The 23,285-nt window shown below is 64.2% G+C and overlaps 3 protein-coding genes across 13 annotated transcripts in view; 1 reads left to right on the forward strand and 2 right to left on the reverse strand.

Moving 5' to 3' along the window:
• Nucleotides 1–36: 36 nt before the first annotated feature.
• Nucleotides 37–2,186, reverse strand: LOC142420457 (survival motor neuron protein 1-like). The gene is made up of 6 exons (XM_075524399.1): nucleotides 2,087–2,186; nucleotides 1,333–1,554; nucleotides 923–1,234; nucleotides 711–836; nucleotides 537–625; nucleotides 37–297 (listed from the first exon to the last, which is right to left on the reverse strand). Exons 1-5 carry the CDS (start codon nucleotides 2,111–2,113, stop codon nucleotides 545–547), a joined length of 768 nt encoding a protein of 255 aa, XP_075380514.1. The 5' UTR covers nucleotides 2,114–2,186; the 3' UTR covers nucleotides 37–297; nucleotides 537–544.
• A 1,880-nt stretch (nucleotides 2,187–4,066) lies between these two features.
• GADD45B (growth arrest and DNA damage inducible beta) lies at nucleotides 4,067–5,958 on the forward strand. Its single transcript, XM_075524400.1, has 4 exons — nucleotides 4,067–4,262; nucleotides 4,382–4,483; nucleotides 4,882–5,095; nucleotides 5,249–5,958. Exons 1-4 carry the CDS (start codon nucleotides 4,225–4,227, stop codon nucleotides 5,360–5,362), a joined length of 468 nt encoding a protein of 155 aa, XP_075380515.1. The 5' UTR covers nucleotides 4,067–4,224; the 3' UTR covers nucleotides 5,363–5,958.
• A 6,759-nt stretch (nucleotides 5,959–12,717) lies between these two features.
• Nucleotides 12,718–23,285, reverse strand: part of GNG7 (G protein subunit gamma 7) — an 81,130-nt gene continuing 70,562 nt past the window's right edge. For all 11 annotated transcript variants that reach the window (XM_075524408.1, XM_075524405.1, XM_075524403.1 and 8 more), the window contains 2 exons: nucleotides 21,181–21,299; nucleotides 12,718–17,612 (listed from right to left, as the gene is read on the reverse strand). In XM_075524408.1, coding sequence (XP_075380523.1) covers nucleotides 17,487–17,612; nucleotides 21,181–21,261 — 207 coding nt within the window. In that variant the 5' untranslated portion in view covers nucleotides 21,262–21,299 and the 3' untranslated portion in view covers nucleotides 12,718–17,486. The remainder of the gene's footprint in view (nucleotides 17,613–21,180; nucleotides 21,300–23,285) is intronic.

Below are 23,285 nucleotides of genomic sequence, written 5' to 3' on the forward strand. Positions count from 1 at the left end.
CCCCCCGGGGATGGCGCAGACAGGTTGGCACAGGGGTCTCACAAATAGATTTATTCCAAAGGAGGGGACAGTGGGGGGGGAAAGAGACGGGGGGACAGAAGGGGTGCTGCAGCCCCCCCCGCCCCCAGCCAGGGCTCTGATGCAGAGCCGGCCGGGGTGGAGGAAGGCTGCTGCCCCCGTCCCCGCAGCCAGGACCCCCCGGGGCGGGGGGCAGCCCCCTCCGCAAGCGAGGGGGAGCGGGAGCGTGGCACTGCCCCACGGCTGCCCCTCCGGCACGGCACGGGGGGACGGATCCAGCTGGAGGGGAGCGGACACGGGTGAGCGGCGGGGAAGGGGCGATGGGGTATCCCACCCCCCTCATCCCCGTGTGCCACACCACGTCCCTCCATGTCCCCGTGGGGTCCCCCAGCCCTGCCAGCATCCCTGTGGGGGCCCCTCGTGTCCCCCCCCCCCCAGCAGGGTGGTGATGTGAGAGCAGGGCCCTGCCGGGGAGCACGGGGAGGGGGGTCCCGGCACCAGAGCACCCCTAAACCCACCTGCCCTCCTAGGTGCGCGGGGGCTTCTTCTGCCTGCAGTGCGGTCTCGGGGGGGGCTCGGCAGCCTCCGCCCGGCCTTCCCGGAGGCCCTGGGGCACAGAGGAGCGGGGGGTCATGAGGGGGACCTGCTCCTTCCCCCCACCCATCCCATTCACCCCTCGCACCCCGCCATACCACGTAGAAGCCGGTGTGGTACCCGCTCATGTACCAGGCCATCAGCATCGCGGCCAAGGCGTCCTCCTCCTCCTCTTCCTCCCGCATGGCACGCAGCGAGGCCGGGGGCCACGGCGGGGGCATCACCTGCCAGCAGCCCCCCCAGCCCATTAGGGAGAGACGAGGGGGAGGCGAGGGGTGCCCCAAAGCCGGGGGAGATGGCGGGCGCTCACCTCGGGGGGCCGGAGGGAGCAGGGTGCCCGCTCACCCTTCCTCCTCCTCGTGCCCGGGGGCATCTCGCACGACGAAGGGGTGCTGCGCCGGCGGGGCTCTGCGTGGGGACCCTCGGCCCCCGGCGTGTCACTCGTCCCCCAGGCCCCGGGGCAGGGGGGCAGGAGATCGGCCAGCGCCCGCTCTTCGGTGTTGCCGTAGCCGTCGAACTCCACCAGGCAGGTGCCGGCATCGGGGTTCAGCGCCCGCAGCCGAGCGGGGTACAGCAGCCCGTCCCCCGCCCACACGGTGCTGCAGGCATCGCCCACCCTCCACTGCGGGGAGATTTGGGGGGCGGGGGGGAGGCGGTGGGGTCACGGGGGGACATCGTGGACCCCAAATCCCACGGGGTTTGGGGACACTGCTTGCTCACCTGGTGGCCTTCCTCCTCCTCCTCCTCCTCCTCCTCCTCACTGGGGGTCACGCTCGAGGTGAGGGTCTCGGAGTCGCCGTCCGACCCCTCGCCCGGAGCCTCCCGGGGGAGGGCGGTGCGGGGGGGGCGGACCGGGGCAGCCCCCGGGATCGCCGCCTTCCCCGAGGTCGGGCCCCCCGCCGGCGGGGGGAGCCCCGCGTCGGGGCCGGCGCGGTCGGGACCCTGCGAGCAGCAAAGGCGGCGTCACGGAGCGGGACGGGGCCACGGGCACCCGAGGAGCATCCCGGTCCCGTCCGGACACCGGCTGGACCGGGGCACCGAGATCCCCTCCCGCCGCCGGTCCGGTCCCCCACGATCCGGGCTAAGTCCAGACCCTCCAGCCCCGGTCCCGTCGCCCCCAGTCCGGTCCCGGTCCCGTCGCCCCCAGCCCCGGTCCGGTCGCGGTTTGGTCACCCCCAGCCCGGTCCCAGTCGCCCCCGGTCTCGGTCCGGTCCCGGTTTGGTGGCCCCCAGCCCAGTCCCAGTTGCCCCCAGCCCGGTCCAGTGCCGGTATGGTCGCCCCCAGCCCAGTCCAGTCCCGGTTTGGTGGCCCCCAGTCCGGTCCGGTGCCGGTATGGTCGCCCCCAGCCCCGGTCCGGTCCGGGTTTGATGGCCCCCAGCCCAGCCCGGTCGCCCCCACCCCCTCTCTAGCTGACTCGCAGCTCGCCCAGCCCGGTCCCCGCCGGTCCGACCCCCGGTCCCGTCCCGGTGCCCACCCGTAGCCTCGGGCCGCTCTCGGCCATGGCCCCGCGCCCGCGCGTGGCTCCCCAGCCCCGCCCCGCCGCCCGCGCGGCGCCCTCTGGGTAATGTAGTCCCCGCCTCCGCGGCGCGGGCGGGGCGCGCCGCGACTACACTTCCCAGAGGGCAGTGCGAACGGGGAAGCGAGAGGGCGGGCAGAGCGCCGCCTCCGCCTCTTCTGCCCCCTGCTGGGGGGCGGTGTGCGAGACGGGAGCGCGGTCACCGGTGCAACGAGTTGCGGCGGTGCTCGGCGGCGCGGGGACACGGGCGGGACCGGGGGGGTACAGGGGACAGGGGGGACACGCACACGGTGCCAGCACGGCCGCGGGCAGGGCCCTTGGCGGGCGCATAGCAGCGTGGGGACACGGGGACGTGGGGCACGGGGACACGGCCAGGGGGAAACTGAGGCACGGCGAGCCCAGAGCGTGGGTGCCCCCTCGGGCCCCACGGCCCCGAGGACACGCACCGTCCCGCTCCACCCCAGCACCGGTCCGGCCCCGCCGCAGCGGGATCCGAGGACCGAGACGGGGCGACCGAGGGGACACACAACGTGCGAAACCCCGGTGTCCACGCGTGGGGCGGGCGACGGCACCGTGGGTGGGCGGCGTGAGCGTGGGCGGCCGGGAGAGCCGCACGCCGGGCGTGCAAGGGCGTCCCGGCAGGTGGCAGCCGCCGCCCGCCCCAGCCCCGCCGCCCGGCCCGGCCCCGCCGCCCGGAGGTCCCAGCGCGTGTCCCCGTTTCCCCCGGCTTTGAGCGCACCGACCCCCCCGCTACAAGTCCCGGTGCACGGACCGAGCCTTCCCCGAGCCCCGCTTCACGAATTGCCTCCCCCCCGGTGCAGCTCCCGGTCCACGGACGGAGCCCCGGTGCACGCACCGACCCCCCGGTGCAGACCCCGATACACGGACAGACCCCCCCGGTCCACGGACAGACCCCCGTGCACGGACTGACGCCCCGGTGCACGCACCGACCCCCCGGTGCAGACCCCGATACACGGACAGACCCCCCCGGTCCACGGACAGACCCCCGTGCACGGACTGACGCCCCGGTGCAGACCCCGGTGCACGGACAGACCCCTCCCCTTGGAGACCCCTGTGCACGTACAGACTCACCGGTCCACGGACCGAGCCCCGGTCCACGGACAGACCCCCCGGTGCAAACCCCGGTGCAGGGACCGGCCCCCCCGGTGCACGGACAGACCCCCCGGTGCAGCCCCGGCTCCACGGACCCCTCCCCTTGCAGACCCCGGTGCACGGACCGACCACCGGTGCACGGACCGACCCTTCCCCTTGCAGCCCCCGGTGCACAGACCGACCCCCCCGGTGCAGGGACAGACCCCTCCCCTTGCAGCCCCCGGTGCACGGACCGACCCCCCCCGGTGCAGAGCTCGGTGCAGACCCCGACCCCCCAGTCCACGGACCGACCCCCGGTGCAGGGACCGACCTCCCGGTGCAGCCCCGGGTCCACGGACAGACCCCTCCCCTTGCAGACCCCAGACCACGGACCGACCCCCGGTGCAGAGACCGACCCCCCGGTGCACGGACAGACCCCCCGGTGCAGCCCCGGGTCCACGGACAGACCCCTCCCCTTGCAGCCCCCGGTGCAGGGACCGAGCCCCGGCCCACGGACAGCCCCCCCGGTGCAGGGACAGACCCCTCCCCTTGCAGCCCCCGGTGCAGGCACCGACCCCCGCTGCCGCTCCCGGTCCCCGCACGGCCCCGGGGGGGGGCGGGGCAGTTTCTGGGCGGGGGTTTCCCCGCGCGCGCCCCCCCGCACCACCTCATCCCCACGTGGGACCCGCCGGCGGCAGCCAATCCCCGCGGCGCCCGCCCGTCGCTTTGTGCCGGATCAGCCAATGGGCGAAGCGGGGGCGCCGCGTGAAGCCCCGCCCCTTAGCGGGAGGCTATAAAAGGTGGCGCCGGGCGCGACGACAGCTCAGAGCGATCGCGCTGCAGCAGCGGCCGGAGGGAGCGAGCACCGCGACAGCACCGCGACAGCACCGCGACAGCACCGCGACAGCACCGCCGCCACTCTTGGGATTATCGCTCTTGGGATTTGCCTTCCTCCCCGCGGAGCCCGCGGCCCCTGGGCCCCCGCCCCGGATTACAATTGCACCATGACCCTGGAGGAGCTGGTGCCTTGCGATAGCAGCAAGTAAGTAGCGCGGTGGCCCCGGGGATGGGGGGGGAGACCGAGACCGAGGAAGGGGGGGGGGGGGGGTCTGTCGTTGTCGCCGCCGATGCTCACCGGCTCTTGTGTCCCCCCCTCCGTAGGATGCAGGCGGTGAGCGAGGCGGTGGAGCGGGTGCTGGTGGCGGCGCAGCGGCAGGACCGGCTGACGGTGGGGGTCTACGAGTCCGCCAAGCTCATGAACGTGTGAGTATTTCGGGGTGCGGGGGGGATCCCAGCAGGGTGGGTGCAGGGAGGGTGGGTCCGGGGGACGCAGGGTTGGGGCAAAGGCGGGGGGGGGGGGTGTCTGTCGCGGGGGGGGACACACGACATGACGATAGTTTGCATGGTGGGGGGCAATCGAGGAGAGGAGTCGGCGCAGGGCTGGCCCTTTCCAAAGGGTTTGTGCGGGGGGTGCCTGGAGCAGCCCCAGTGCTGGGGGGGGTCTGTCCCCCATCCCTTCCCTGCAGACAGGGAGGTGGCCCCGGTGACACGGGGTGACAGTGCCCCACGGGTGTGACAGCTCCGGGGTGGGGAGTTGCGCCATCCAAAGCTGGTTTGGTGTCATGTCCGTCCCCCCCCCCTAACGCCACGTGCGCCCACAGGGACCCCGACAGCGTGGTGCTGTGCCTGCTGGCCACCGATGAGGAGGACGAAGGTGACATCGCCCTGCAGATCCACTTCACCCTCATCCAGGCCTTCTGTTGCGACAACGACATCCACATCCTGCGCGTCTCGGGCATGCAGCGCTTGGCCGCCATCCTGGGCGAGCCCGAGCCGGGTGCCGAGCCCCGCGACCTCCACTGCCTCTTAGTCACGGTGAGTGGGACGGTGATGCACAACCGAGCACCGGCGGCCCCGTGATTCACGCCGGGCACCGTGCCGAGGATGGGGCGAGGGGTTGGGGGGGGGGACACTCAGGGCCACGTGTCGGGGCGATGGTGGCACTAACCTCATGCTTCTGCTCTCCAGAACCCGCACACGGATGCCTGGAAGAGCCAAGGGTTGGCGGAGGTGGCCAGTTACTGCGCCGAGAGCCGCGACAAGAACCAGTGGGTGCCGTATGTCTGTCTGCAGGAGCGCTGAGCCGGCCCCGGCTGATGCCCGGCTCTGTACCTGAAGGAGGAGGAAAAAAAAAAATTAAAACGGCAGGAAAAGGAAGGAGAAACGGCCAGTTAAAAAACACGAACCCAAACACCCACCGATTTTATTTTTCTTTTTAACCGAAGAGGAGAAAGGAGCAGCCCGGCCATTACCGGTGGGCACGGGAAGGAGGCGAGCCGTGGCCGGGCCGTGCCGGCAGCCCGGTGGGACGCTGGCCGGAGCATGCCAGAGCCGTGCCGAGGAGTCGTGCTTGGCCGTGGGGACCGTGGGACTGTGCCGAGGAGCCCCGGGACGGACGGGCACTGCGGAGCGCGGGGAGGAGATGGAGACTGTTTCGTTTTCTTTTTGGCATCTGTGACTCGAGGGAGGCGAGGACTGCAGAGGGACGGATTTTTGCAAACAAACTGCTTTTTTCCAAGGGATAAATTATCGTCTGCATTGATGGACTTGCAACACCAGTGTCAGTTTTTGCACTCAAGCCGCTTGGAGACCCTGATCTGAATCTATTCCAGAGTCTATTCTTATACTGATTTAAGAAAAAAAAAATTTATTTGCAATAAAATCTCTGAAGTCACAGGTGTTGGCCTTCCTCTGCTCTGTCGGAACCGTTCCCACGGGGAGTGGGATCAGCCGCTCCCGGGCAGGTTTCGGGGTGGGGGCCCCCCCCCCGCCTGCCCTTGGCATGGGTGCCGGTCCCCGCCTTCTCCCAGGGCTCCGCAGCCGAGCACACGCAGCGTGTGCAGGGCTGGGCCACTTCCCACCCGTGCGTGGCCCCCCCACGCTGCCTGGGGAAGGAGGAAACACCCCCCTCTTCTCCAAAAAAGCCTCTGTCCGCAAAAAACACCCCGGGGCTGGGCCCCCCGTGCGTGGCTCTGAGCTCTGTGGGAAACTGAGGCACAGCACCCAGCATTGCCCCCCCGGCAGGCACTCCCCCCCCCCCCCCCCCAAAACCACAGCTCCCTCCCGCTCCCTGCCCGTGGGAACCAGGACCGCCTGCCCACCCGTGGGCTGAGCCCTGCCGGGGCCAGGAAACACCCACACCCCCCCCAGCCGGTCTTGCCGCTGCGGTGCGGGAATCCCCCCGGGTTCTTCTCCCCCGGACCACATGCGCCTCCTCCGCGGGGGTGCCTGCAGCTGGGGACACGGGCAGTGGGATGGCGAAGCCCCAAGGCCCCGGCCCCCCGGGGAAACTGAGGCAGCGACGTGGCACAGGGGGCTGCGGGGTCCCCCCCTCCGCAGGCAGGTCCCCTCCTCAGGGCAGGAGCCACCTGCCTGGGCACACGGGTGTGCATATGTGTGTACGTACATATATGTGTGTGCACACGCGTGTGCGTGCCGGGGCCTGGTGCCGCACAGGAGCTGCCAGCCCCGCTCCGAGCATCCCGGCATCGGCACGACGGAGCAGGCCCCGACCTGAGCTCACCCACGCGCCCCTGCTGCGCCCGACCCGGTTCACACACGCGTGCACATGCATGTACACACACGCATGCGCACGTGACATCCCCAGGCACCGCGCCGTGTGCACCGGTGACAGTCCTGGCTCTGTCCTGGCCCAGCCACGTGGTCGAGGACACCCCGTCCCTCCGGGGTCGGGGGGACCAGCCGAGGGCCGGGCTCTGCGCCAGCCCCACGGCCGGCGGCAGGCTGCTGCGCCAGGGCCGGGATGGCAATCCTGCCCAGCTGGGACACGGTGTCCGTCCTGCCTGGGGACACAGTGACTGTCCCATCCGGCTGGGGACACAGCGGCCATCCCAGGGTGCCACACGTCTTGGGGATGTGCCCTGCGCCCTCCCTTTGGGCTTCGACTGCAGGGGGGAAACTGAGGCACGGAGGGACAGTGTGTGTGTGGGGGTGACAGCCCCGGCTGAGGCCACCGAGGCAGCCGGGGACCCGTCCCAGCCCTCGTCCCACCCGCAGCATCGCAGGCTGGAGCTGGGGGGGGCTGTCCCCACCCCCAGGGCCGTGGGAGTAGGTGCCCCTGATGCAGCCTGGGGGTCCCAGGCAGGGCCTCGGTGAGGGGTGATACCCCCCGTGCACAGGGCTGGGTACCCACCCAGCTACAGCGGGGGGGCTACAGCCCCCACCCTGCAGCCGTGGGGGGGGAACACGGCAAAGGCCCACCCAATCCCAGCCCACCGGGTCTGCCTGGCCATGCCTGCAATGAGCTGGCAGGTCTCAGCTCGGAGCCAGGGGGCTGGGGGGGTGGGGAAGGGGGGGATGTCAATGGGGCTGGTTCAGTGGGGGCAGGATGGGGCCCCAGCCCCCGGGGGGGGGACACGAGCCAGCCCAGTGGGGCGGGTGGGTTCTGCTTCCGGCCACCAGGTCCCCCAGGCTGCACCCACCAAAAGGGGGGACACGGCGGGGGGGAGACACAGAGGGACAGCAGCGCCCTGGGAAGCTGTGGGGCCGTGGGGTGAGTCACAGCCCGAGCCTTCCTCACCTGACCGCGTTCCTGGCAGCGCGATCCTCCTGCGCCTCAGTTTCCCCATCTGTGGAAGGGCCGGGTCACCCCTCCCACGGCGCAATTCGGGAAAGCGAGAGCCCGAATCCGGCTCCGGAGGCGGGAGGTTTGGGGGGGGCGATGGGGACCCCCGCCTTGTGCATCCCTGGTGGGGAACAGCGTGGGGTGCTCTGGGTGAGCCCGGGGGCAGCAGCGAGGGACACGGCTGCAGCTCACCCTGTGCCTCCGGGCTGCTGGCACGGGGCACGGCACGGCATGGCACGGCACGGCACGGCACAGCCCGGGCAGCGCTGGCTTGGGGGCACCCATCGGTGTTGGTCCCCAGGAGCACCCAGGGAGAGGTGGGAGGGAAAGGGCCGGAGGGCAGGCTGAGGCTCCCCGAAACTCATTTCACTGATGAGGCAGCTGATCATGAGGCCCCGGTGACCCCGGCCTGGCACCAGCGCCACCATTCCTGCTCCCGGTGTCACCGGGGAGGGCCATGCCTGCGCCGCGCAGCCACCCGTGTGATGAGTGTGTCAGGCCAGGCTGCGTCACGGCCCCGGGGGGGTGGGACGGGTGATGGTCCCTGGTGCCCCCCCAGACCCTCCCTGCAGCCCCCCTCAGCGCACAGCCGGCCCCACGGCGCCCTGCACCCCCCCAGCACCCCCCACCCCGCCCTGGCAGGACACCCACGGTGCAGCCCCAACCGCAGCCCACCCCGGAGCACACATGGAACCGCCCACACGTGCGCCGGATCACGCACACGCATGCACACACACGCACACGCGTGCCATTCACCCCCCACATTGCCCCTGCCCCCCCCCATGGACACAGAGATCCCCTGGGCCCCCCCAGACGGCAGCGCGTTGCACCCCAGGGGCCTGATCCTGCAGTGGGTCGCAGGCAGGAGAGGACCCACCGCACTGCCCAGGAACCCTCAGCTCCCCCCCAGATCCCCCAACGCTGCCCCAGACCCCCCCCAGGGACCCCCCCCCAGACAGAGGGGGGCAACGGGACCCTGCAGTCAGTGGGGGGCAATGGGACCCCCTCCCTGTGTAGCCACAGCTCCCCCCCTTGCAGCCCCTGGCAGGGCTCCCCGGGCTCCCCGGCCCCCCCAAGCCGCGGTGTCCCCGGGCCGGCCTGAGTCACCGCGGTCCCAGCCGGCTGCGGGGGCGATGGGGATCCCGGCTGGACGCTGAGCCGCAATTTCCACCCGGCCAGAGCCGGCCCAGACACCGAGGGCGGCTGCGGGGTCTGGAGGGGGGGGGCCCTGATTCAGCACCCACGGGGCCACATATGGCCGGACCCCCAGCCCGGCACCCTGCCAGCACCGGGGCGAGGGACATCGGGGAGAGGGGTCCCGGGGCTGGGAACGTGGTCCTGGGCTGGTTTGGCTTGGGCCGGGGAGAGCCGTGGCCCCCTGCCACCGTGACCCCCAGCATCCCTGCCAGCCTGGCCACCGGCATCCCCACCGTGGCCCCCTGGCATCACCGCCGTGGCGGGGCCCTGGAGCGGGGCCAGCGGCCACACACCTTTCCCCGGCACAAGGTACCAGTGTGCCAGCGGTGCGAGGAGCCGGCCAGGGCCAGCCCGACGCCGGGAGCATTAGCAATAATTAGACCCTGGGCGATAATTAGACGTTGGGGGCTGGCAGTGAGTGTGCGGGGGGGGGGGGGGGCCACATCCAGCCTGGGTGTGCAGGACGGGTGCTGGGCATGCACCCCGAGCGCGATGGCCGTGCCCCCCACCCCACCCCAGAGCCTGGCACAGATGCGTGCAAGCAAAAAAAAAAAAAAAAAAACCCACACGCGTGTGCACACACGCCTGCAGGCACACGGCACCCACACGCGTGTGCTCCAACACGCGTGAGCACCGCAGAGGCTCGGGGACACGGCTGAAGCCGGCCGGTACTTTTCCACCCAATTTCCACGGGAAATGGCCGACCCCTGGCCCCGGGTGGGGTTGGGGTTGATGCCAAGGAGGGGGGGGGGGGGATGGATCCGTGTGTCCCCCCCCTCGTGTGTCCCCCCTCCCTGGTTTGGGAATGCGGGGCAGAGCGGAAGAGGAGGGGAAGCGGCTGCGTGCGTGGTTGTGGGTGCATGGGGTGCGCGGGGGCCCGGTGGCCCGGGGGGGCGCATCCGCGCCCCCCCGGGCCACCGGGCCCCCGCGCACCCCATGCATGGATTTGGGGGGGGGGTGTGTGTGGTTTACGCGTGTGCATGCATGCGTGCACATGTGCATGCAAGGAGGGGGGGCTCAGGATGGGGGGGGCTGTTCAGATGGGGGGGGGGGGGGGAGCACACATGTAAAATGGGGGGGGGCACACACCCCCCGAGCCCCTTCCTGGCTCTGCAGCGGCTGCGGCCAGACAGGGCCGGGCCAGATCCTGCTCTCGTCGGAGCCCGACGCGTTGGGGAGGCCGCAGCTGGTGATTTATGAGTCTGGTCTGGGTGGCTGCTGGCAGCAGGCAGCGGGGCTGGCCCCGTCCCCGGGCTCCGTCCCTGGCCACCCCCGCAGCCACCAAGGGGGAGATATCATGGAGACCCCAACCCCGCAGGACCCCCCCTTTGGCACCTCGCTCCCCCCGTCCCATCCCGAGCTCCGGCTGGCAACAACCAGCCTCCGGAGAGGGGCCGTGCTGCAGGTGGGGAAACTGAGGCACAGAGGCGAGGTGGTCCCTGGTGGCCGCTGGGCCACTGGATCCCCCGTGCTGCACCCCCCTGCCTTCCTGCCGTGGGATGAGGGCCCGTGTCATGGTGCACGGGGGCCGGATGCCAGAGCAGGAAGCCGCCCCGTGGCGTCACCGTCGTGGTCCCAGTGCGTCGCGGGCGTCCCGCTGCCCTCGCGTCACACCGGGGAGAGGAACAGCCTGGGATCCCCCGCCGTGGCGGGGGCAGGCGGTGGAGGCCGGGGGGACACAGAGGGATTCCCCGCGGCAGGGCGCGGGTGGCCCCAAGCCCCCGCATCCCTGCGGTCGGAGCCGGGCTCTCCCTTGCGTGGGTCCCTGGGGACGGTGGGGTGTCCCCGGGACCGCGTGGTGCTGGGGGCGGGGGGGGGGGCCGGCTGCGGTGACGCCTCCACCCCGGTGCACCCCGGTGCCACCCGGACGCTTCTGCGGGCACACGCCGGTGCCAAGCCCTGGTGGGACCGGTGGGAGCCGCGTCCGTCCACAGGGCCACCCCAGTCATGTCCCCGCAGCCCCGGCCCGCGGTGCCAGCAGCTTCCCCGGCCCTGACGCCAAGGGCAGATAATTATAGCTGCAGAGAAGCTAAAAATAGCCCCGCGAAGGAGGGCGGGTTATTTTTAGCCGCGCTCCCAGCTCCGTGCCACCAGCCATACCCAGTGCCGGAGCCCGCGGCTCCACGCCGGCAGGAGGGTCCGGCAGCTTTCGTGTGCTGCCGGGCCCGGCACCGGGCGGGTTTGCTTTGGAGCAGGTTTCCAGGAAGGTGGGAGCAGCTCCCAGCCTCCCCGCCACCTCCCTGCCTTTTAAGTGAATTTGGGGGAGTTTGAGCATCTGTGAAATGGTGGGTGCAGGGTCCCCCCTCGCCGCTGCAGCTCTGCTCGTCCCCACCCGGCCGTGGGGCACCGACACGGGACCTCCGGCTGCGGGAGGGGACGGGACTGGCACCGTCCCCACTGGAGACGGTGCCGGTGACTCCAGCCAGGCCACGTCTCCCCGAGCTGCTGTCGGGCAGAGATTTGGGGGGAAACCATGTCCCCTCTGCTCCCCTGCGGCTCCCCGGGCTCCGCCGGCCGCAGACGTGCCTTCGCCTCCCTCCGCCGCCCTGCACACCCCTAAGATCAGCGCCCGTCCCCCGAGACCCAGCCGTGCAGCCGGGCATCCCCTGTGCAGGCTGATGGGGCTCAGCCTGAGGACCGCAGCTCGGACCTTCGGCAGCAGCGTCCGGCAGAGCCGGGCAGGTGGTTTGCAGGCAGGGCTGCCCGCTCACTGCCCGTCCTGCTGCCTGTCCCGCTGCTCGTCCCGCTGCTCGTCCCGCTGCTGCCCTTCCCAGCTTGGCGTTTTGGGTCAGACACTGAAAAATCCCAGCTATTCCAGGCACGCGGAGGAAGCGTGGCTCCAGACTGCCCGTACGCAGCAGCACGCATTCCTGCCGGGCCGGAGCTGCTCCAAGCCTCTCCCCAAAGCCGCTGGCGTGGAGGCCGCTGCCTTCCAGGAAAGCAGCCCCCATGGCGCACGCTGCCGCCGGCCAGCTCCGGCACTGGACACCGGTGCTGCTTTGGGTGGGAGCTGCTGGGAAGCCGAGCAGGGAGACGGGGCCGCTGCCAGGGCAGGCGGAGGTCCCTTCCTTTTCTCCGAAAAGGGAAAGAAACGCTGCTCTCTGTTTTGCTTTGCTGCGGCTCTACGGGACAGGAAGGCCCCGGTGCTTGCCGGGAAGCAGGCGATGCCCAACCGTCAGCTCCGGAGGAGCTGCCGGGGCAGGGCGGGAGCCGCCAGCAACGGGGAGCATCGAGGCGGTGTGAGCAGCCCCCCGAGGGGGGGAGAAGGGGATCCCCGAGGGGCTGCGCCAGCCCGGCTGCTGCCGCGGGCTGCGATCCCCGGGGGGGTCGGGGAGGGAGAGCGAGGGGCGACGGCCCCGTCCCACCCAAGGAACGGCCCCGCATCCTTCGGCGAGAGGGCGGGGGGGGCGGCCGAAAGGCCCCAAGGACGGGGCTGAGAAGGTCCCCGCTGAACCCAGCTCCCGAGGAAGCGGCAGGGTCAGTCATTACCCAGCTCTAACGCCTTCCCCTCCCGCAGCCCGGCTCTTCCCGGAAGGGTGAGCGGCCGGGGGGGGCTGCCGTGCCCCCCGCACCGAGACCACCCGAGCGCCCGCCGCGCCGGGGAACAAACCGGGCGTCCCCCCCGCGGCAGACGCAGGACAGGCTGGGCAGGAGATCTGGCAAAATGAAAAGTGAGCCTTTTTATTGTGTTATCAATTCACTTCTTAACAACAATTCCACAAAATATTAAACACTGTGCAAGAAATTGGTCTATGGCACACCAGAAATAAAAATCAGAGATCCAAAAATGCAGACGTTATGAGGAGCCTACGTTACAGACACCGATTACTTCCTAAGTACAGTCTTTACAAACCTTGATTTGCGTTTGGCAACAAGATCAGAGTTTGGCAAATAATAATAATAATAATAATAATAATAATAATAATAATAATAGACCAGAGAGAAAAAATTAAGAGCGCAAAGTATCAGACGCGTGGCTTCTCTTCAATGAAGTAAATGCGTTATTTTTACTTTGTTAAATAAAGTTGACTTTTTAAGTACTCAGAGGAAGGGGGATCTACTCGGCTCCGGGCTCGGGAGGCTCCGGCACCGGCACCGAGCCACCGGACCCCGCCAGCCTCGCGGCCGCGTCGGCGGGTGCCGTGCGGGTGCCCGGGCGTCTCCCGGCTCCGGCTGCACCGCTGGGTCGGTCCCCGAGACAGGGAGGGGAGGACAAGGAAAACGGACCAAAAAATTAAATAGAAGCAACGTTTCCTCTCTCCCTTTTCTTTTGCAGTCTCTCTCCTTTCTATTTTTGGCAACGGCTTCACCACACGCTAAAAAGAAACGCCAGACAGATTTGGGCCTGTGTTTACGTCCAAAAAAAGGCCTTTGTGGAGCCGGGGCTGCTGGCACCGCCTGCCCCACGCCCCACCAGCGGCACAAGGGAGGCCCCGGCTCCCCGCTCCCCCTCCGCGATCTGGAGCACTTAAAAAGTCCTGAAAAGTGTCTTTTTTTTTTTTTTTCTTTTTTTCTTCCTTTTTTTTTTTTTTTTTTTTTGGCAAATGCACTAACAAAGTACAAGCAACTACTGTAATTTGCACTTATATTTATGCTATACAAAAACATCTACAGTATGATCACCGATTTACTCAGACGAGGAAAAAATTTAAAAAAAAAAAAAAAAAAAAAAAGGTCGAGGATTTTTCCACCTAAGGAGTCACCCACTGAGAGACACCAGCACCCGCCGGCAGGCCCCTGCCCGCCTGCCCGTCCCGCTCGGCTCCCGGCAGGACCCCGCTGCCGCCGGCCCACCGGCATCCCCGTGCCGGGAGCCCCCAGCCCTGTCCCCAGGCTCCCAGGGGACCCCAAGCAGACGCTCCCAGCCCCCTTCTCCCGGCTCCGGCCGCACGCTGAACCTAAACCTGCCGCCTCATCGCCGGCCATCCCACCGCCGGCGCGGCGGCACGACTCGGGCAAGACACCGGGGATGAGCGTGGCCCACGCGGGTGGAAGGACGAGAGGGGAGGCAGACTGACCCCGATTTGCCGGACCGTGGCGCGCCCGGTTGGCTTTGCCGGCAAAGCATCCCGCGGCGTTCACCGGCAGAGCATGCCGCAGCGAGCCACGGCACCGCGGGTCTGAGCCGCCCCGTCGCCGTGCCGGGGGATGGAGAGGGCAGGATGCGGAAGGGCAGGACGCAGGCAGGGCTGGCACCCGCCCGGGGAGGGGTGTCGGGGTGGGGGGAGCACTCGGGAGCCCCCTCGGGCAGCACGAGCCGATGATGGGGTGGGGGGACGCAGCCCCTGCCCGGGTCTCGAGCGGAGGAGCGGCGTGCGGCTCCTGCGGTAACCTCGGCCGCTCGCTCGCTGCCACGCAGAGCGCAGGTTTTTCTGGCTGGCCTGCAGCTCGGGCACTTGCCTGGGTCACCGGCTATAGCACCATGCACTGGTCTCTAACATAGAGGAAGAATCAGCAATCTGGAGTAGAAAAATAAGGCTGGAACTGTACTAGATTAAGGACAGAGGAAATTCCCTCGTGGAGAAGAGAAAGCCCTGCTGTGGCAAAACCCAGGCGCACCTCAGGACAGTGCTCGCTTCCCGCTACAGATGCGGCGTTCGAGAGCTTGAAGTTATGTTGGATGAAAGATTTAAAAAAAAAAAACAAAACAACAACAACAAAACAATAAAAAGGCATTGCCTGTCGCCGTGCCGGGGCTGCCGCCCTCAGCTGACGGACGATGCTCAGCGCGGTGCCGGGCCGGGGTGCGAGCGGGGCTGGGGACACGCTCGGCCACAGAGGGAAATAAATCCACGTCCCTCTGCTCCACCTCCCCCAGCGCTCGATTCGGGACGGGGTGAAATCCCGGGGGGCACCAGCAAACCTGGCACGAGGCTGGTGCAGGGACAGGAGCCCACGAGACAGCGGCGGGGGGGAGACGGGAGGTTTAAAACGCTCAGATCAGCAAAGGACCCCGGGAAAGCAGCTGCAAGACGTACACAGGAGGTGCTGCGGTTTGCGTTAGTGTTAAAAATGTGGGTTGTTTTTTTTTTTTCCAACTTCGTTTAAAAAGGCAAGTGATCGCGTACTTAAAAAAAGCGATGGCAAGATACTTGCAACCAAGAAGTGTAAATGGAGCATCTCTGCTAACCACAGCCTCCCCGGCACTGCCGAGCTGGCCGTGCGGCCGGTCGGTGCTGGAGAGGGGCCGGCTGTGCTCAGCCCGACACCCCGCAGCCCACCCCTGCATCGCGGGAGGAAGACCCTCCGAAGCTGCCCTTCCTCCTGGAAGATGCCAACCCGCCTTCCCCGGGTACCAGCCACGCGGCCGCAGGCTCTGCTCCTCTCCCTGCCTTCGAGCCGGCCTCCGGCATCGCCCGGCGCAGCTCCCTGCGCCTCGGGAGCCAGCGACAGCCCCGGGAACACCATCATTCTCCAAAAAGCGGCCAGCAAAGCCTCCCAGTGCCCTGCCCGGACCAGCGACTCCGACCAGTCTAAGCACCCCCAGCATCCAGTACGAGCTGTCGAGGTTTCCTCCCTCCAACTGAACCACAACAGAAAGCGCGAGCGTGGTTCAGCGGTTTCCCCAAAAGCCGAACCCGAGGGTCTCCTCCAGCCTCCCTCTCCCGGGGGCTGCCGGCGGCCGCAGCCATGGGAAGCGCTCCCTGTCCCACGAAGGGGTCAGCCGCCTGCGGTTCCCATCCCAGCGGGAGGTCGTAGCATTTCAAACCGAATCCAAAGCATTGGGGGAATGGGAAAATTCCCAGGATTTCACATCAGGTGTGGTTTTGTTTTCTTTTTTTTTTTATTTCCTTCTCTTCCCAAAACTGAAACTCGGCACCGCCTGTATTCAGACACCAGCATGGGGTGCCTGTGTTCAGGATAACCGGGAACGGGTACCGGCGTGCTGGTTAGGGAACCGAACCATGCCTCTGCCTCCCGCGGGGAGCGTTCGCCGTCCCCCGAGAGCTGCCGAGCCCCGGGCTCTGCCCTGCGGACGCGGACCGGGCTCGGTCGCTTTAAACCCAACGCACGGGACCTGTCCTCTCCCCGACAGAGCTGGCAGCTGGTGAGCGATGCCGCGGCTCAGACGGCTGCAGGGCACCCGGCGCACCCGGGGCGGCAGCTCCAGCGACACGGGGAGACGCGGTGGGACGTCCCTGAGCTCTGATCTTTCTCCCGAGCATCCACATGCCCCGGCACGGAGCCGCCGGGCTCCGTCGCTGCCATCCCTCTGCAGGGCTCTGTGGTGGGCAGCGGGAGGAAGGCTCGCCTGCTTGTCCCCTCTTCCTCACAGGTTGCTCTGCGCCGGGTTATCCCCGGCTCTGCAGCGCGTGCGTTTAACGCCGGTGAACAAAGCGCTCCCCGTTTAAATTGCATTTCAAGATTACCAAGGGATGGGAACTAAACTATTTCTTCTACAGCCTTACCCTCATCTCCCCGAATTAACTGGGCTTAGTGGAACAAATTCCACTTGCCGCTCTCGGTGAGAAAAAGGGAGATGGGAAACGCTAGTAAACGTGCCAATTTTAGTGTTTTGGACTGAGACTCTGCAAAAGGCCAATTTAAAAAGATTTCTCACATGATACTGCACAACGGAAAGCCCCTTCCCTCCCCCCACCCCCGGTACAGTCCCATTTGGGAAAAACAGTGGTAACAGCCCAGAGAAACCCCAGAAGCGATCAGAGGGGCTCGAGCCCGGCCTCTCCCATGCCTCGGGCTTCCTAACGCCGCTCATGGAAACTCTCTCGGCCGATGGATCTGATGCCGGAGAGCGTCTCCCCGCGGTGCCATCCCCTCGTCCGAGCGGAGCCGTGCGGCGCGGGGAGGGAGCCCCCCGGCCTCCATCCTCCTCCCCTCGGCCTCGGTTTATCCATTTGCAACAGCGATTTTTCGAGCCGCGTTTTGGTTGGGTTTTTTTTTTTTCTTTTTTTGTACTAGTTTTCTACAAAATAGCTCCCCACCTGGACTCTTCTCCCTTCTTCCCTCTCAAGACACAGAGCAAATTCTTGGAACGATGCGCTAATTGGAAACTAATTGGATCAGACCCACTCAGAGCTTTGTTCAAAGCTTCTACCGGCGAGGTTCCGATACTCACGCCTCGCATCCCATTGGCAAATGCAATAAAAACCCCCACTGCCTTCACCACCCCGGTACCAATTTCGAACGTCACTATTAAAAATACTCCCCCCACCCCTCAACCCTGGTTTTTTTTTCTGTTTTTATATTTTGACCCCTCTCAGTGCGGCACCGGCCCAGGAGCAGACACCCTTCCCTAAACCACTTGCAATTTTTTTGTTTGTTTGTTTGTTTTGAGATTTAAGTTCTATTCGAATCCAACATTTAGTGTTTACCCCTCGGCGCGGTTGTAAGTTTGTAGCTTGGTTTCAGTTGATGGAGAACGGTGCCCTGCCTGAGAGATCACACGTGCCGGAGCGAGGAAAGCTATAGGATGATACAAGGCTTTTTGTCCTTAAAAGGATTCTCCGAAGCAGGCACTCCAACCAGCAGCGGGTCGTTCCTGGCATGTTGCTCGCAGTAATTCATGAGCTCAGAAGACGCTTTCGAGACCTAAACGTTGCAAGAAAGCAGAAGGTTAATGAGAATATTCAGGTGAAGGCGCAGAGCTCAGCCCACGCAACGCCACCGACCGCTTCCCAGGCTCCGCGGGGAGGAAGAGAACCAACGTTCGGCTTTTTGTAACAGAAATTTTACAGAGATGGTGACAAATGAAAAGGGGAAATGGACACAGAAAAAAAGTTTGTAAGATCTGACATAAATAAAGCAATGAGTATGGGAAAAATAGTCCCAGCTGAGAGCAAGAGATTTAAAAAGATATTATTGTCCTCATTTTTAAGGGCTTTGGGATAAAAAAGAAAGGAAAAAAAGCCTGACTGAGAGTGGCCACCCTCTGATGTTAAAAATGGAAGTTTTGAAACGGTTAGAAAGTATTACTTAAGGCTCTGCTTATTTTAGTTCAAAGCGGTCTTCTGGGAACTGAGAGCCCAGAGCAGCCCGGCAGAGAGGGGACCGTGGTGGTGGGCGAGCAACGTGGCTGCTCCGTCTGGCAGCGAGGAGGCCGGGAGGCACGGGGAGAGTCCAGGCAGGGAGGTGCCAGCAGCTCTGGAGACCAACAGCAACCCCTTTTTTTTAAATTCACTTAATAACTGGTTGAACGTAAGGCAAACACAAAACAGCGACGCAACCACACCACATCTGGAAGGCCCAGATGTGACCTGTTGTAGCTGCAGAGCCTTACGGCAGCGGTTCCCTTCCCGGGAACTTCGTGTCTGCTCGGCACCGGGGCGACTCACCCCTCTCAGCCGAGCTGAGCCGTGATTTAGGGGGGACAAAAAGCACCTACACACGCCACCTCCCCGCTTCCCCGGCTCCGGCTCTGCCGCTCTCATCGCGGCAGTACCGGGGATCACCGTGCTCTGCAGCCGCGCAGAGGATGCTGCGGCACACGGCCAGCACGGCGGCCGCTGTCGCCTGCAGAGCGACGCAAACCTGCCCAGCAGGAACGTGCAGTTGCACGCCGTCATTATTAAACCTTCCAGCAGCAAGCGAGCGCACAGCGAGGAGGAGAAACGGCGCTCGCGACAAAACCCCAGTTCTCTGCAGCTTTGGGCAAACCACTTTTTGGGCAAACCATCTGCGCTGCCACACCACAGGGTGGGCTTCCTCCTCTTTGTTGTGTCTCCTGGAAAGGCAGGTCCAGAGACTGCATCAGACCACGAGCTTTTGTGGGAGTCTCTAGGTATTATTGCAATATTAAGTATTAAAGTCCTAACCAGTAGTGAACACTTCTAATGAACACCAACTGCTGCTGGCCTGCGCTTAAACATACTTATCGCATGCACTGGGATCCAACAGCAAAACTGCTCTGCAGAGGCAAGGTCAAGGCTCTACCTTAAACCTATTACTCACATAAGACAGTAATTACTCTTAATCTCAAAGCAAGGGGAAAGAGATTAGCTTGCAGGGAGCGCAGCTGAACCTGTTATGAGAGCAAGTGGCCTGGAAACCTCCGCACTGCTCTTAAAGCTTCAGCTGAATGAAGGGAAGGATGAGCCAGACGCTGTCGCTAGAAAAGGCCTGGCCCTTCTCTAGCAGATGTACGGGCTGCTTGGGCCGGGGAGGAGAAAAATTGCAGTGCGGTGGCAGGGCTCTGCTTTGAGTGCGGCGTCGGGCGCTCCGTCAGACCTCGCAGGGAGGAATCGGAGGGCATTCCCCACGCTGCTGCTCTGGCTGCTGGCACGGCTTCACCATAGCTGGCGGGGCAGCCCGTTCCCCTCATCTCAGAAGCGTATTAGCTCATCTACCTGCAGGCAAACGTGCGTCTCACCGACCTCAGGCGCGAGGTAGGGAGAGCGGGAGCTGGAGGAGCGAGGACTTGTTTGACACTGTACTTAGGAGCTGGCTGCCTTGGCACGCTCACCCGAGCGCTGGGTTTGCGGATCACGGCATTATTGAAAGCTCGCCCAGACAGCACGTCTTCTCCACTCAGCCTAAATAGCAGCGTGTTGTGGTCCCACCACTGTTGTTTTTTCCCAGCAAAGCATTTAAGATAGTCACAGCTACAAAGGTCGGTAAGTATACACACACCCTCCTTCCTCCTCGGCGTGCACCGTTTGGGATCCTGGAGCTGAGACATGGTAATTCTTAGGAGAGTCAGCAACGGCTGTGCTGGGGGAAGACCTGTAATTTACTTTGTCTTCCCTAAAATGGCCTCGCTGATGGGTGCATCACTGGAGTCTGGAAAGTGGTGGCCCTAAAAACAGCTACAAAACCTCATGGCTTTAAAAAAAAAAAAAAGATATTCAAAGTAGCAGCAGCTCCTGCACATCAAAACCGGAGATGACGGAGGACGGGCTGTTGCAGAAGTAGCGGGGACTGAAAGTCAAAGAAAACATTCTTTGACAAGGAAACTAAATTAAAAACTACCAGGTGGATTTAACACCTATGCGTTTCAGAGTATTTCAGTTTCACTGTGCCTTTCATCACCCTCCACGGGGCTTTCCTTTGTGTGACTTACTGACAAGTGACTTTCCATGAACAGATCTCGTCTCTCCTCTCCTTCCTCCCCTACCGGGGAGTTTGTCGGAGGGACGGGCAGCAGAGCAGCCCAACCACAGCCTGCCCGACCCACCCTGCTGACCGAGGCAGGCAAAGCCCAGATGCGGGCAGCGGGGCTGCAGAGCCGGGTGACGAGTGCGGTTCTCTGTGGCTTAAGAGGCATAAATTCAGAGAGTGCCCTGGGGCTTCCTGCTCACAGAGCTGGGACTCGCTGCCCACACGCTAATATTTGTCTCCAGCAAAGGCTGGCTCTCCAGAGCTCACGTGGCTGAACGAGCCTGGGTACCACAATCACCGAGCCGGTTCCCAGAATAGAGCGAAAGCTCCTGGAGGAACCAGTCTCCGACTCTCAGGGGACGCTGTGGCTGTGAGCACATTACCTGTTCCAACCCCCCCAGTGCCAAAAGGAGCTTTATTTCTGGGGCTCCTTTGCTGCCCCAGCAGAGTGCTGGTGAGCCAGCACACAGCTGAGAATAGACTCCGGTTTGCTATCCTGGACAACTGCAGCACAAAATTAACCTTCCCTAGTTCTACCATAAACGTGCCTCAAACCAGAGTGAAGGCGTGCCACCATCCTTCTTCATCTGCAAGAATGCAGCAGCTGAGAAATAACTGTGCAGGCAGGGACTTTCTGAGAGAAACTGCATCTGGACAGTGAAGGCATCCTGTGAAAAAATGGGGCAACAAGACTGGAATGCATGTGAGCGTGCCTGGCAGAGCTTTGCTGGGTCCGGACCCTGCAGCTTCAGTGCCTTCACAGGTTGCATGTGCCCAGCTGAGCTCCAGGACCTTACTCCAGTGGCTGGTCTGCCCTCGGATCGCACCGTCACCTCTAACACCTGGGAGAAGCGGCCCAGGCTGCGACCTTACCTCCCAGCATGAGCAGGGCCCGTAGGAAGGGGTCTCATCTAGAAATGCTGCAACATCTGAGCCGGAGACATGACAGCAGCATGCACGTGCTCGGTGAAAACCCAAAGCACTTGCCCAGGGACCCTTCCCGCTCCGTCCCTGCCCACCCCAGGTGCGGCACGTGTTGTGCTGCGCCAGCTCCTGTGCTCACCTTGATCCTCTCGATGCCGGCTTCGATGCGGAGCTGCTCCACCAGCTTCCGGGCCTGCGCTATGTTGTTAGTTGTTGACATTGTCTGCCATCGGCTCCGGGCCCCAGCACGCGAGAATACTGCAAAATAAGAAGGGGGGGAGAGGGAGGTTGGCATCGTGCCACCGTGCACCACCTCGAAAAAGGTTGTGCACCGTGTCGTCACCGACAGCCACGTGCAAAGGACTTCCACGAACTCTAAACTGATGACAACAACTTTACGTTTCCTGATTTTGCTTCAAGTTCTCCTTTCCTTTAAACAGTGCGCTTTCCTTGGTGCACTCTCTTCAGGCTTTTTTTTTTGATTGAAAAAACAAACAGAAACTTGCCGACGAGAGGGGAAAAATGAAACTTTTTCTGCAGAACATCCTGCCAGATACATTCAACTGACCAACTGGAAAAGCGAACAGAAATTTTCCAGCCCATGTAACCTGCCATGCACCGCTCGCAGCGAGCCAGGCAGGGGGAAGGTGGACGGGGACGCTGCTCGACCGTGACCACACACAGCTCCTGGATGTTCACCCTCACTTTTTATCCACTCATTGCACCGCTGCCTTCGTCCTGCGCCAACTCCTGTGTCAGGATTTCCTCTGCACAATGAGGCTCCGAGCAGCAACTAGAAACGCTTGATACTGTACCAACTCAGACCTATGCTATTTATCCATCATTTTGCAAATTGATCTCCCTGAAAAAAGTAGAGTAAGAAAGTCAGAGTGACAGACGGTCCCAGGCTGGGTGGTAGGTGGCTCAGGCAAGGGGCAGAGGTTTCTCAGATGCCAAAGCACTGGATGGAAGCAGGGGACAGGCAGTGAGGCACGGGCACAGACACAGGGGGATACGAAAGCACAAGAGGCACCGATAGCTCATGTCTCAAATGAACCTTCCACAAAAATGGTGCAAAATAAGGGCCCAGCTGAACACGGAAACGAGGAGAGCACCACAGGGCAAGCCGGAGCCAGAGCGGAGCAGAACCGGAGCTTTGCCGAAGCACAACTCCTTTCCATCCACCACGCGTCTGGTCTCTGAGGGTCTTGTGGACCCCGTCCAGCTGCCAAACTCTGCACCCATCCACGGCTGTGCTGATCATGGGGCTTTCATGTACCCGTCATCTGCCCGGGTGCAATCTGCACGTGGGGCCGTGTCCCTACGACCGCCACGCTGCAGCCGGGAGCCCCGGCAGGGAGAACGCAGGCGGTTAAACAACCTTCCTCAAAATTTAAAAGCAGCAACTGAAGACGTTTGTCTACGAGACCAACACAATCCATCACTGCCACTCAGACCAGAGCCATGGGGCAGCAGCCAGGGCTGCAGCATGCCGGAGGGCAGCTCCGGCCACGCCATCCGAGCCGGACTCCCTCAGCCAGACACCGTTCTGAGGTTGTTTCTTTATGATCATCTCCGTGGGGCTGCTGCAGAGGTGTCAGGAAAAGTCAGTTCCTTGCCCTGCCCAGCAGTGACTCAGCCCCTGACCATTCAATAACGGCGGGGAACAGGGGGAGAGGGCTGCAGCGAGTACCACCTCCCACCTCCCGACAAACCATTAGATGATGCTGGGAGGAGGAAAGAGCCAAAGCAAACACGGGGTCAGATACCAGCGGCGCTCCCAGCACCCCAGCCAGCCACCCACTGCAGCCCTTCTGTGCTAGCTTTAATTAGAGACTCCTCCCCAGGACCGGCAGCTTCAAAGCAGATGCTGAACTGCTGCCTTTACTGGGGGGAAGAGAGGCGGGAGTGTCTGCCCCATCTAAAATCTAGCAGACTCGAGCTGTCTCGCCTATGTTTAGACATTAATGGAGTTTATTCCAGACCACAACGGCACTCTCGGGGATTATTTTGCTTGGGAGCAGCATGCAACGCGTGCGCTGAACTTCTCAATCCCTGAACTCAGCTTCGTTTGCAACACTGAATGCTGTGCGAGAAAACAAACGGTGCTTCAGCCAGCATTACCAACTCCGCCATGAGACGATTCCCTGAATTAGCAGGGTTATTTGGAAATCTCTGCCTCTTGAGTCCTGGAAGACCTTAGTAAGGACTACATGGGAAGCCATGCTGTTGAAATAAAGTCTG

This window comes from Mycteria americana, chromosome 24 (assembly GCF_035582795.1).
Source record: "Mycteria americana isolate JAX WOST 10 ecotype Jacksonville Zoo and Gardens chromosome 24, USCA_MyAme_1.0, whole genome shotgun sequence".
NCBI classification, from domain to species: domain Eukaryota; kingdom Metazoa; phylum Chordata; class Aves; order Ciconiiformes; family Ciconiidae; genus Mycteria; species Mycteria americana.